The sequence below is a fragment of the Castor canadensis genome, chromosome 2 (genome assembly GCF_047511655.1).
Source record: "Castor canadensis chromosome 2, mCasCan1.hap1v2, whole genome shotgun sequence".
NCBI classification, from domain to species: Eukaryota; Metazoa; Chordata; class Mammalia; order Rodentia; family Castoridae; genus Castor; species Castor canadensis.
This window is the reverse complement of record NC_133387.1, coordinates 69,443,948-69,458,475: the sequence shown is the minus strand read 5'-3', so window position 1 is coordinate 69,458,475 and position 14,528 is coordinate 69,443,948. Positions and strand designations below refer to the sequence as shown.

Here is a 14,528-nt window from a genome sequence, read left to right as displayed (position 1 = left end):
TTAGAAATTAAATGTGTTATCTCTGTCCTGGGATGGGTATCATTCTATTATCCTATCAAGTTAAAGGAAAAACTTGAAAAAGTTAAAATTTGCACTTGAGTAAGCCTTTAGGAAGGAACTTTGTTATTACCTGCATTTAAAGAATCCAAGTTGATTTTTATAAAGTTAAATACCTAGCCAATTCACAGATTTATAATGATAGCTAAATTAAAAATAGTTTCTTTCAAGTTATGAATGGGTTAACTGTGGTATATCCAAATAATGGAATATTACAATAAAAAGGAATGAATCAGATATTTACAACGACATGGATGAATTTCTGAAGTATTTTAAGAGAAACTAGATCCTAAAGCGTACTACCGAATGATTCCATTTATTTTGATAAAGTCTCTTGTATGATCTTAGAGAATAAATGGATTAATAGAACTGAGATTCCAAGGTATTATAAATATGTTGAAATCACAGTGATAAGGATTGCTGTTGAAAGAAGTTATACGAACAAGATGCTGACTTCACCGTGGAGTGACTGGAGGTTAATATGTGACAATAATAATGAAAAGATGGCGGTATAGCTGAATGCAGAGCCTTTAAAAAGTTTTCCAAAGGGACTGGCACTAATGGTCTAGAAGAAACACGAATAAGGAAGACACCACCACCCACCCCCAACCCCAGTGCATATGAAGTAGGAGAAAATCAATACCTGGGAAGTGATATTAGGGAAAACCCACATTTCCAGCAAGTTAGGAAGAAAATTCTTTAAGCTAGGAATTTAATCACACAGTTTAAGTTGGGAGTTACAACTGGGGAACAATCCCACAGAAGAGTGGAAGGGTTTTAGGATGGAGTGTGGGGAATGCTGGGTGACTATCAGTGGCAGGGAAGCACAGAGACTTGAATGCTGCTTGAATGGGAATGAAGGCACAGCAGAGTGAGAATGACATGGACATTTGCCCCTTTATTGATTCTTTGAGGAAAATTGGTCTAGTGACCTGAAAAACTTGCCCCACCATGGCTACTTGGTGGTTAGTTCCAAGAGATGCAGGCTCAGTTCTCCTACTTCAAGTTCAGAGCACGCAAGTATAGCTCCCCTAAAATTGTACTCAGTACAAGCTTTTTGGCCTGCCACAGAGTAGATAGGTAGCCATTTACGTTTTTCATGAATGAACTGAAATAGTGTACTTGGTGTCAGAATACCTCCTTCTCACTTTTTTGTTTGTTTGTTTTGGTGTGATGGTGCAGGGAATCAACCCAGGGTCTCACACATGCTAGGGAAGCTCTTTACCACTGAGCTAATCCCTAGCCCTCCTTCTCACCTTCTTAACTTGCATTTTGATATGTTTAGTTTAGGGCTGTGCTCTTGGCTGCATATCCTCTGCCATTCTTCTTTGAGTTTAGGAGGGTAAGTGTTTACTTCACTAAAACTTACTCTGAAAATTCTGCCTGTTGAATCCATAACAAAGATAAGCATAATACCTAGGGTGTGCCACCCTTTCCTCTGTCTGCTCTTGACATAAATTGTTTTCTTGCTGTGCCCAGACAAGGGTCAGAGTCTCCTTAGGAATACCATTGTCAGTTAGGTGGCAAGCAAGGTGAATTTTTCTCCCCTTTGTCCCATAATTGGGCCATTCATAGACCAGTTTTCTGCAATTCAGGTTTTCCAGAGACTGTTACTAGTGGGGCACCTCTCAGCCGCAAAGAGACATTAATGAAAACATCCAAAGGCCTGAGATAGTAAAAGCTTATGAGTTAAGCATGCTCCTGTTGACAGGAGATGTCTTTTAAAAGGATACCTTTTTCTCATGAAAGTCATAGTATGGAAAAATGGGACACATTCTTTCAAAGAAATGTAGTGGAATGGTGGTGATCAGTAAGTTAGGTGAAATAGAAATTGGATTGGAAGTGACTACAAACAACCTACACTAAAATGGAGAAAAAAGTAAGCAATGAAAAGGTGTGACCACCTGCTTTCTGAGAATCCACAGGGCCCCTTTTTCCCTTGTAATCTCAAAAACATAAAGCTCTACATTGGTGATGAATTACACATGCCATAATAAAGGTTCATTAGCCTCACACCAGGTATTCCATTGCCTAAGGAGCCAGGTAAATCTCTGGGAAGTGTGGTTAGTATTTGGGAACATCTCTGTGAGCTTCCTCATAGTGTGATCTCATTGGTCTTGCCAGAGTATTATTTGAGACGCATGTGTCTGAGGAAGTTGCTTTAGAATGTTAAAAATGAAGTCAGCATTATCTGTGACTTGTAGAATAAGCACTACCACTCCGCTCTAAAGTGACTGAGCATAAATTCATGGAAAGATGAAGGTATTTCTCCTTTCTGGAGTTGTAGTAACAATAGTATACTTCATGAGTACAGCAAAATCTTGTATGTTTTTAATGGGGACTTTATAAACCAGAGAGCACTAATATAGACAGTAGCGGGGTGTGTAGATCCTATTCCATTAGGCAAGGATATGATAGGGGAATCAGTTACATTCCTTTATATAAGCAATGAGTAATTGAAAACCAATTTTTTAAGGGAAACATTCTTATTTATAACAGCTCCCAAAATTACTCTTCAACATACAGAATCTGTATGTTGAAAACAAAATGCAGATGAAAAAAATTACAGAAACTCAAATAAATGAAAAGTTATACAGAGATTGAAATCAACATAGTATAATATGTTAATTATCCCCAAAGTAGTTTGTAGTTATAATGTGATGCCTATTAAAACTCCAGTAGGATTTTTTTTGTTGTTGTTATATTAACCAGGTTTTAAATCTTATATGGAAAGGTAGAGGAATTAAAATAGCTGACAGTTCTGAAAAAAAGGGAGAACAAGGTTAGAGGAATTCTACCCAGTTTAAAAACTTACTATACAGGTATAGTAATCATGACTGTTGTATTTATACATCAGCAGACATACAGATAAATGGAACAGAATAGGGAGTGCAAAAATAGACCTACACATATAAACCATTTGTCCTTTAACAAAGTTGTGAATGCAGTTCAGCAGAGAAAGGATAGTTTTTTCAGCAATTTGTGTTGATATATTAGTGAAATCTCTGTCAGTCTCTGCCTCTGTGTCTCCCCTCCTTCTCACTGTCTCTTCCACATATATTCACACCTTACATGGAGATTATTCAAAGTGGATCACAGATCTAAAACACAAAACTTTTTAGAAGAAAATTTGAAAAAATTGTGACCTGGGGTCAAGTGAAGACTTCTTAAAGTTACACAGAAATCACAATCCATAAAAGAAAATTGACAAATTGAACTTCCTCAAAATTGAAAACTTTAAAAAAAATTAACTTTTGCTAGCCAGGTGCCAGTGGATTACACCTATAATCCTGGCTACTTGGGAGGCTGAGATTGGGAGGAATGTGGTTCAAGGCCAGCCTGGATAGGGAACTTGGGAGATCCTGCCTCAACCAATAGCTGGCTACTGTGGCACACAACTGTTGTTCCAAGCTATGCGGGAGGCTAAGATGGGAAAGATGGCAGTTCCAGGCCAGCCAGGGCAAAAAAGATGGCAAGACCCCATCTCAATAGAAATAAGAAGCTGGGTCTGGTGGTATATGCCTGTCATCCCAGCTAAGGCAGGAAGTGTAAAACTGAGGATCATGGCCTAGGCAAAAAGTGAGACCCTATCTCCAAAATAACCAGAGTGAAAAAGGACTGGAGCTATGGTTCAAACAGTACAGTACTTACCTAGTAAGCTCAAAGCCCTGAGTTCAAACCCCAGTACCCCCCCCCAAAAAAAAAGGTGCTCTACTATTTGAGCCATGCCTCTAGTCCTTTTGCTCTGGTTATTTTGGAGATAGAAGTCTCTTGAACTGTTTGTCTGGACTGGCTTCAAATCATGATCTTCCCAATTTCAGCCTACCAAATAGCTAAGATTACAGGTGTGAGCCACCAGTGCCTGGCTAGCAAAAAAACCTTTTTTGCTAAGAGACAAGCTATATACAGGAAGAAAATACAAATCATATATCCAACAAAAAACATTTATCTAGAATAATTATGGAAAATATATAGGAAAAGAGCCTAGGTAGTCACTTAAGCTATCATAAATAGATATATTTCCCTAGATTTTTAAATAAAATATATGTTAATAATGTAACATATTTTAATATAATTGAGGTGTGATTTCTTTCAGTGTTTCCTTGTAGCATTGTGCATTGAATTCAGGGCCTTGCACATGCTAGGCAAGCACTGTCTCACCAAGCTAGGTCCACAGTCTATTTTTATATAATTATGTTATGTGTTCTGTTATAGTGTGACCATAATTTTAAATTCTTTTATTTTGACAAGTATTTTACCTTTCCTTTTGAATTCTTAAAAATAATGTTGATTATTATAAATACTCAGAAATACAGTTTCATCTACTTTGTTTAGGTTATATCTCCATTGTGGATATGATACATTAAAATTATATTGTTAAAAATTCAGTTAAGTTAGAATTAATATGGTTATGCTTGACTTATAAGAAAAGTTTTAATTGCTTGGTAGACCATGGTTGTTTTCTGTTAGTAGTCTGATTAACCACTTTATTGATTACTACCACATACTAAACACGAAATAAAAATAATGCATCTTTAAAAATTAGTACAGGGCAGTACAGAAACTGGACCTGGTGGTGCATGCTTGCAATCCCAACACTCTGAGGAGGCTGAGGCAGGAGGATCATGGGTTGAAGGCCAGCCTGGGTACAGAGACACTGTCTCATAAAAAGTAGTTCAATTCATTTCAGTATTTTTGAGCAAAGTTTGCAAAGAAATCCAAAAAGTTGCTCAAAATAGGAAAGAAAAGCTTCATACAAAATTTCTTCATGAGGCTGATGGGTTTTCACATGACTTTCGTAGTTGTAGTATATAAAATAAATTCACCTTTTAAATAATTGTTGTTTGGCTTATTATATTGTTCAGTTTTCCCTCTGAGTAAATGTCAAACTTTTAAAATACAATCTTTTATATTCACAACATGTAATTTCATGTTTGAGTTCCTTTTTAACTTGTTTTTTGCAGGATGGAGGTTTGCTTCTGAATAACCCTTCAGCATTGGCAATGCATGAGTGTAAGTGTCTTTGGCCAGATGTCCCATTGGAGTGCATCGTGTCCCTGGGCACTGGACGTTATGAGAGTGATGTGAGAAACACAACAACATACACAAGCTTGAAAACCAAACTTTCTAATGTTATCAACAGTGCCACAGATACAGAAGGTTAGTCTGTTATTTTTCTACTGTAAAACACTGGAACTTACAACATTTAGGTTTTGGTAAAATATGCTGATATTAACTGCAAAAGAGTATGCTATGTCTGTATTGTGGGCTTAGAGTACATGTGGGAGTAAGAATTTTTTTCTTTCCTTGTTAAGTGATCCCAGATAGAGACTACTGTCCACCTAGGAGCTAGTACTACCTTTGCCTGGTTACTTGGATAAACATCTAAAGCAGGCATGGCACAGAAAGCTTGGATGGAGACTCTAGCTAGTTGAGAGAAGGAAAAGCAACAAAAAGAGCCAGATTGATTCCAATATACGCATAATAATAGAGAATTACAGTGGATCAGTACTAATGTGGAAGCAGACTGGAATTAGAATAAGTTTTTTCTTTTTCTATTTTTTTGGAGGATGGAGGTGTGGGGGGCAGTACTGGGTTTTGAACTCAGGGCCTCACACTTGCTAGGTAGTTGTTCTACCACTTGTGTCACGTCTTCAGTCCCCAGAATAAGCTCTTACTTCCACTCTTGCTGCCCCTATAGTATAGTCTACTTACAAAATCCAAAGTGAGCAATTTAAAATCTATTTAAAATATAATCACATCATTTTTCCCCTTGTCAAAACCCTCTAACTTCCTATCACACTTTGAGCAAAATCCAAGAGCCTCAACTTGCTGAAATTTACCAGATTCTGTAAGACCTAGCCTTTGAATGTCTCTTAATCCTCTCAAACTGTGTCTCTGCCCTAAAGTGTATGAGCAAGCCACTCTTTAATTCTTTCTGTTCAGGTACTTGCTAAGAACTCTCCTGCCTCAGGCCCTTTCCATCTGCTGTGCACTCGCTCTGTAAGGCTCTTTGCCCAGATACATGCTTGACCCTTACTTCTTTCAAATGTCACTTCCTCAGAGAGACCTTTTCTTGGCTGTTGTAAATAATGCTGTAATGAACATAGGAGTACAACTATCTCTTCCAGATTCTGATTTCATTTCCTACAGATACATACCTGGAGTAAGACTCCTGGACCATATGGTAGTTCTATTTTTAAGTTTTTGAGGATCCTTTATGTTGAGTTCTATAACGCCTATAACAGTGTACATTCCTACCAGTAGCGCACAGTAATTCTCCTTTTTTCCACATCTTACCAGCACTTACTGTATCTTGTCTTTTTAATAATAGCCAACCTAATGGATATGAGTTGGTTTCTCATTTTGTATTTCTCTGATTCGATAAGATACTCTTATTGTAAGCTATCTGCTTAGACACTCATAGTTTTAATCAACCAGTCTCAATACTTTTTTTTTTTTTTTTTTTGGTAGGGCTGAAGTTTGAATTCAGGAGGACTTCTCAGTGCCTGTGTTGCAAGTACTCTACCACTTGAACCACACCTCTAGGCAATTTTGCTCTGGTTATTTTGGAGATGGGGTCTCATGAACTCTTTGCCCAAGCTGGCCTCAAACCATGATCCTCCTGATCTCAACCTCCCACATAGCTAGGATTACGAGCATGAGCCACCAACACCTGGCCTAGTATCATAACACTTAAATCTATACCTCATGCAAAACTATGTCATGGGCTTTTTTGGAATTCTCAGAAAAAAAATGCTGCTAATGATACAAATATATAAATAGTTATTAAATAATGGTAATTTTGAAAAAGATGAAATAAAATGACATTGAAAGATGTAATTACTGATAATTATAATTTACATGTGAAAACAGCAATTTTATATGAACCAATCTAATATGTAATCAATTATAAATTAATGATAAAAATATAGCAGACTATGAGTTAAGAGAAATGAGAAAACTAAAACAGATTGGTGTCAACAACATATGCAAAATAAATTATGATTGATATGGGTCTTAAAGGATGAAGACTTCCACTTTTGACCATCATAAAATAGTAAGGGCCAGATATTTCTTCCTGCCTCTGGAAAGCCAGACAAAACAATGGTTTTCAGATATTAGATGATAGGTTACATAGAACAGGATCTCTGAGAGAAGGAAAATGAATGAGGTAATCACCGTGATTACCCAGCTTACCATCTGAAAGAGTTTCTTCATTATAGCACAGGAAGGGGAACCCAAAAAAGTGGGTCTCTTGGAGTTCAGGAAACAGAATTTGGAGTTTAGGGAGACAAAGGAAAATAGAATTTTCAGTAGAACACCGCATAGGAGGCAACTTCACAGGCAATCGATAGTGTTCCAGAGATGTGCAGCAGAGGCCCCTGGAGTCTTTGGCCAAGTACTGATCTGTGCACGCCTATAAGGAAACTACCAAAGGCAGAGTAAAGAGCCACCAAAAAAGATTACACTCAGTGATTCTTGGAGCTCACCTGGAAGCAGCATGGCTTAGGCTTCCATCAACCATATTAGAAAGACCTTGTTATATATGGGTATATGGTAGAGTCCTCGATAGTATTGCTTCAGTAGCAGCACCAAATACAATATCTGAAACAAAAATATACTTGTTATGATCAACAGCAGTTCTGTTTAAACACTTGCAGAAAATAGAAGAGGAAGAAGCACTCCACATCTAATATTATAAGGCCAGCATTACCCAGATACCAAAACCAGACAAAAACACTTTTGAAAGATTTACCAACCAATATTTCCCACTAATATACATACAGAAATCTGTAAATAATAAATCAAATTCAGTAATATCTTAAAAAGAAAATACAGTATGACCAATTAAGGTTCATCCCATTAATATGGGATTCACATTAAAAAAAATCAGTGTAATTCACTATATTAACAGACTGAAAAAGGAAAGACATGATCATCTCAATAGATGCAGAAAAGACATCTGGCAAATCCAGCATTCATTCGTGATAAAAATCCTTAGCAAACAAGGAACAGAGGAGAACTTCCTCAGCATGATAAAGAGAATCTGCAAAATAACCTTGCTTTTTTAGACGAGGTCTCAGTGTGTAGCCCAGGCTGTCTTGGAATTCATGATTCTTCAGCCTCAGCCTCCTGAATGCTGGGATTATAGGCATGTAGCACCAAGCCCTACATAGCATTACATTTAATGTTAAAGACTGAATGCTTTCCATCTGAGACCAAAAACAGAGTAGAATATCTGCTCTCACCTCTTCCAGTCAACATCGTGCTGAATTTCTTTTGTGTGCCGTAGGGCAATAAAAGGAAATGAAAGACATTAATTAGAAAGGAAGAAATAAAACTTTATTTATGTACAATATGGTTGTCTATGTTAATAATCCTAATGAATCCATAAAAATGCTACTAAAACTAAAAAATTTAGTAAGGTTGAAGAACACCAATCAGCAAACAAAAAATGGACTTTATATCTGCATACTAATAATGAACAACTGTAAAGTTAAATATAGATCAATAGATACCATGTATAATAGCATCAAAAATATTAAATACTTGGGGTACTAGGTAACAGATTATATATAGGATCAAAGAGTGAAACTCAGAGAAATTAAAGACTTAAAAATAAATTAGGTATGCCACGTTCAATGAATTGGAGATCTCAATATTAAGGCATCATATCTCAAATTAGCATGTTGGCTCAATGCAGTTCCTATGGAGATACTCAAAGGAACTAGACTGTCCAACACAATTTGAAAAAAAATATTGGAGGGCTTAGTCTCTCTGATTTCAAGACTATAAAACTACATTAAGCAAGAGATTGATAATTGGAACAGATAGACATATAGATTAGTGACATATAATCTAGAAATGGATCCATACATATAAACTCAAAAGATTTTTGACAGAGATTCTAAGGTAACTACATGAGAAAGGATTTCTGTCCTTTTCAACAAATTTTCAACAAATGGTGCTGGGATTATTAGGTACCTGTCACCAAAAATTGAACCTTGTCTTTTCATACCATACATGAAAATTAACTTGAAATGAATCAGAGACCTAAAGTACACAGGGACTAAAATTATAAAACCTCCAGATGACTACCCTGGAGAAAAATCTTAATGACCCTGAATAGGTAAAGGTTTTTTAAATAGAACTCAAGCAGCATGAACCAAGAAAGAAATACTGGATGAACTAGGCTTCAAGTCACAAAGTTTGCTTTTCAAAAAACACATTTAATAAAATGAGAAGTCAAGACATAGACTGAAAGAAAATATTTGTAAAACATGTATCTGACCCATTATCAGTTCTAAATATTTAATCAGATCCAAAATAGAGAATCATTACATTATTTATACATATGTGTATATATGAATAGCTAAAGAATAGAAGCAATTCAGTGGGGACAATGGACAGAAGACAATTACAAATACTAACAAGTTCGTGAAAATTGTCTCAGAATCATTAATCCTTAAATAAAAAATTTAAACCACAAGATATCATTGCACACCTTGTAGGATTTAAAAATAGTAAAGCCATTTTGGAAAATGTGGCATTTCTTTTAAAGAAAACATGCATTTTTACCATATGACCCAGGAATTTCATTCTTTCTAGATTTTTACCCAAGAGAAGTGGAATAATATGTCTATACAAAGACTGAGGTGTAAATATTTATAGTAGAATTATTCCTAATGTCAAAAACCTAAGAGAACCAGAACTGAAAAGAAAAAATTGCATTGTAGCTATATAATACCATACTACACAGCAATACAAGAACTACTGACATATGATACAATATGAATGAATCTCAAAACATTTTGTGAAGCCAAAGAAGGTAGACACTGAAGAGCTATAGACTTATGATTCTGTTTGTACAAGATGCTAAAAAAGGCAAAGGATAAGGGAGAACCAACTATAAAGAGACTTTGGGATGATGGACGTGCTCTGTGTCATGATTTCAGGTACTACACAAGTATATACATTGCCAAGTTTTGTTAAATTGTATAGTTAAAACTGGTGAATTTAGCTGAGTGGCAGCAGCTCACATCTGTAATCCTAGCTACTCAGGAGGCAGAGATTAGGAGCATCATGGTTCGAAGCCATCCTGGGCAAGTAGTTGGAGAGACTCTCTCTCAAAAATACCAGCACAAAAAAGGGCTGGTGGGGTGACTCAAGTGGTAGAGCACCTGCCTAGCAAGTGTGAAGCCCCTGAGTTTGAGCCCCAATACAACCCCCCACAAAAAGGTGTATTTATTGTATGTGAATTATACTTCAATAAGTCTGATCCCCAAATGGGGAGGAAAGGGACAGGAAGGTTGGAAAGGCATTTCAGCACAGAGAAGAGAATACTGGAGCAAGTATCCTAACAGAATATATAAAGTATTTTTGAATGGCAAGTTTTATTTTGTAGTTTTGCTCATTATGGACCCATTACTCATACTGTTAGTTTGAATTATGAAGTAAGTATTTGTAATTTACCTAAAATGAAGATAAAATTAACATATCACTGCAGAATAACCCATCCTATACCTTCTTCTCTTATCTATTTTCCCTCCTTTTTTGTTTTAACAGAAGTCCACATAATGCTTGATGGTCTGTTACCTCCTGACACATATTTTAGATTCAATCCTGTCATGTGTGAAAACATACCACTAGATGAAAGTCGAAATGAAAAGCTGGATCAGTTGCAGTTGGAAGGGTTGAAGTACATAGAAAGAAATGCACAAAAGATGAAAAAAGTTGCAAAAATATTAAGTCAAGAAAAAACAACTCTGCAGAAAATTAATGATTGGATAAAGTTAAAAACCGACATGTATGAAGGCCTTCCATTCTTTTCAAAATTGTGATGTGCTTATGCATATGTTCTGTCATAAGCAGAGGCCTATTCTGAAGATCCACTGAATTCAGTAAGGAATTGTGGGTTTCTACATGAATTGACCTTGAAATACTTACCAATCCTGAGAATCCTGAGAAAGACGGTGCTTACCAGGTTGCACAGCACAGAGGATATGCTTGGTTACAGAATTCACATGAAAATTAGGTTTTTAAGATGTTAATAATTAACTAAGCTTTAGAAATTTTATTATTGTGCTAGTTGGTTTTAGTAGATATTGGTGTGAAATTGTTCAGTATTTGAAAATCTATTAATATATGTGCCAAACAAGAAACTAAAAAATACTATACTTTGTATTTTTCCTTTAATCATCATAATCATGTTGAATTTATGTGATCACTGATTTTATTCCATGTGAAAAATCTAATTTCTTTTTACATTTACACCAATGTTTTCACTAAATGCATCCTCAATCTAATACCTTTTACTGTAATATCTAAATAGATTCAGAAAATGGAATTTTCTCTATTAAAATACTTTTACATTTGAAATATGAAAGAACCAGGTTCAGTTTTCTATTTTAAAAATTACTTTAAAAGATAGGTGAATTCCCAGTGAACCACCCTTCTTCCCTGAAATTGCAAGATAGATGCTGTGTGTCAACTTTTCTAGATCTAGCTGTAGCTTATCATTCTCAGTTACAAACTAATCTGAGAAAATATTCCTATTATTAACAAAAATAAACTATTGAAATAAAAATATTGTTTAGAGGCTAATGTCATTCTTAAGCTTTTTGTCATTCATAGTGTTGCTCCCCGTTTCTTTTAACATTTGAATCAACCTATCATTGGTAACAGTTAAAAAATGTTAGGCTTTTTTTAACTTATTAACTTCTTTAACCATCTGGATTTCACAGAAGTTAACACATTGACTGGATACACGTTTTTATGCCAAAAAATTTATCTTTGTTGTGTTATTTCTCTGTCTGCCATGTAAATCCTTACATCATGTTTAGACTTCCCAAGAAAAATGAGACAAAGATAAGTACTGTGCTTTGTACCTATAAGCTGAAGCTTGCCCAGCTGCCCAGGTTGTCCTGATAGTGATTCACAGAGGTGGTGCAGTATGGTTCAGAGCGATGGAGGACATTGAGAGTCTGCATGCTAATCCAGGATCTGCCACACAATCCCTCTGCCTGTGACCTTGAGGAAAGTAGACAGTCTCTCTGAGCTTCCCCCCTATCTGTTTTGAAATGAGGAAAGCTAGCTCTAATATTCTGTAACATCTTAGATTTTAGGCACATAGTAAGTGATTTCTGAGGATAATGTAAAATAGTTCTTTCAGACTACAAATATATACAAACTCTTAAGCAACTAGAATGACTTAAATGTAAGAAAAATACAAATGATTGGAAATTATCTCTGGGCATTCTTTGTAATAAAGCACATTTCAAGTACATGAAGTGGTATTTGTGCAGTTTACATATTTTACCTCATTATACAGTCACTTTCCTAGCTTACTGCAGTCCATCTGTTTTGCAGTTGAACTTCACTCTCTGTCCCTTGTTTGTGCTTGGCCAGTCAGTTTTCCTTTTGAATAGTACAGTACACAAGTAAACTCTGGCCACAGCTTCTTTCTTCATCCACATAGCATGGCACCTTTGTCAGTGTTTTCATCCAGTTTTGTGGGGTACTGGTTTTCCTTTGTTCTTGTGCCCGTTTGTACTTGTAACTGGTTATCTGAAGAACTGTGTAATTCACCTGAGATAACCCTCATTTTTATAATGAGGCCATGCTCTTTTTGTCCAAAAACAACTCAAAAAGAGAATTCTACAAACATATAAGAGAAAGATGAGATGTGAAAGTGAATTTTCAGTCTTACACATATATGTTTGCCTTTCTCAAAGAAGTAGCAAGGAAGATCTGGCATCATGGCACACAGCTGTAATCCCAGCTACTCAAGAGGCCAAAATTGGGAGGGTCATGGTTCAAGGATAGCTTGGACAAAAAATTATTGAAATCCCATCACAACCAGTAAAGCTGGGTATGGTGACATGTGCCTGTCTTACCAGCTATGTGGGAGTTGTAAATAGAACCATCACAGTTCAGGCTGGCCTAGGCAAAAACACAAGATCCTATTAGAAAAATAATTACAGCAAAAAGGGATGGGGGCATGGCTCATGTGGTAGAGCACCCTGAATTCAAATCCCAGTACCACCAAAAAAAATTAACCAGGAAAAAAAATCTTATTTTGTAAAATGTAAATACATTTTCCAACTCAATTATATTAAAAATAGAATAAAATCATTTTGATCCTCAGGCCTTCCTTACTGTCTGTCTTAGAAATCTTTCTGTTGTGAGTGGTGGTGTATTGCAATATTTCTGTTGTGTTCTTGCTGCAGATGTTACTCTTTATTAAGAATAGTACAAGGGAGAGGGAGAATAGTACCTTAGATGGAGTTGCCCCTAGTGGCACAGGGGCAAGATGGGATTTCACCCAGGGTGTGGAGAGCACCCAGGCTCAGTTATAATTACACTGCACTTCTTACCCTCCCATGCCAGGAGAAATAAGATTTCATAGGCATCTTTGGAGAGGGAAGGAAGTCACAAAAAGCCCATGTTCAGTCCGATAGGGGAGAGGGGAATCTTTCAGCTTTGCTTTGGTGATGGGGGGTGGGGGTTCCTTTGGAGCATTTTTCCCCAGCAGCTGGCAACAGCTGCTTTCCCCTTTTACTTAAGATACAGCTTCTCATTGCCAAAGTAGAGACGACCCCTAAAGTCCAAAGCCCAGAATTGTGCCTACCCTACTGTACTCTAGAAATAGTTGAGTCAGTTTGGAGTATTTTACAAGTCTCAGTGCCAGTAGTGTAATCAAACATTTGAGTGCTTATGACTACAGGAAACTGGACCAGACAAAGTGACATTATTAACATTTGATTGTCACAAGGCCAGGTAAATATATTATCCCTTTCTTAGAAAGGAAAGGATTGCCCAAGATACCACAGATAGGATGTGGTAGAGCTAAAACCAGTCCACTTGTAGCCACAACGATATCCTCAGAGTGTCCTTCTCTGGAATATTGTCAAGTGACTTCAAATTCATTTACTTAGTAAAGCTAAATCTGCAAGGTGTTGGAGTAAATTGGTGAAGAAATGTACTCATCCCAGGAAATGTCACCTCAGTCTTCAAGACCTCAGAGTAGGTTTCTAAAAATAAAAATTATTTCAATATTAAATCGAATGGATACTCCTTTATGTCTTTAACATAGTGGTTCTCTGCTAGCAATGGCTTACCCATCTACCCAGAAGGATTTGCAAATCTGTGGGGAAGAGGAGAGGTTGTCTGGGAGAACTAGCATCATTTAACATTTGAAGGGTCAGAATTGGTGAATGTTATCTAATGCACTGGGAATGGGAAAACCCCTCACACTGAAGAGCTCTCCCACCCAAAATGCCACCATTTCTCCCTTTCAGAAACTGAGCTGCTTTATGCTCAAGATTCATGTAACAAATTTCTTCTACAGGAAATTGAATGTGTATCTTGCCCAGAGTTAGGATGCATAAACCATTTGTAAAATTCCACTTTGATTTGAACTCAACAAATTCTTTTTGCATTTGTTGTTGTTTTGTTTGCATGTGTAT

The 14,528-nt window shown here is 36.4% G+C and overlaps 1 protein-coding gene across 6 annotated transcripts in view; it reads left to right on the top strand.

The window, feature by feature from the left end:
* The window catches only part of Pnpla8 (patatin like domain 8, phospholipase A2), a 53,731-nt gene extending 41,387 nt beyond the window's left edge, over positions 1–12,344 (top strand). For 5 of the 6 annotated variants that reach the window (XM_074065031.1, XM_020186923.2, XM_020186925.2 and 2 more), the window contains 2 exons: positions 5,022–5,217; positions 10,627–12,344. In XM_074065031.1, coding sequence (XP_073921132.1) covers positions 5,022–5,217; positions 10,627–10,901 — 471 coding nt within the window. In that variant the 3' untranslated portion in view covers positions 10,902–12,344. Of the gene's footprint in view, positions 1–5,021; positions 5,218–6,531; positions 10,606–10,626 lie in introns of those variants that run through there. The other variant, XM_074065030.1, reaches the window with a different exon arrangement.
* Positions 12,345–14,528: the final 2,184 nt, after the last annotated feature.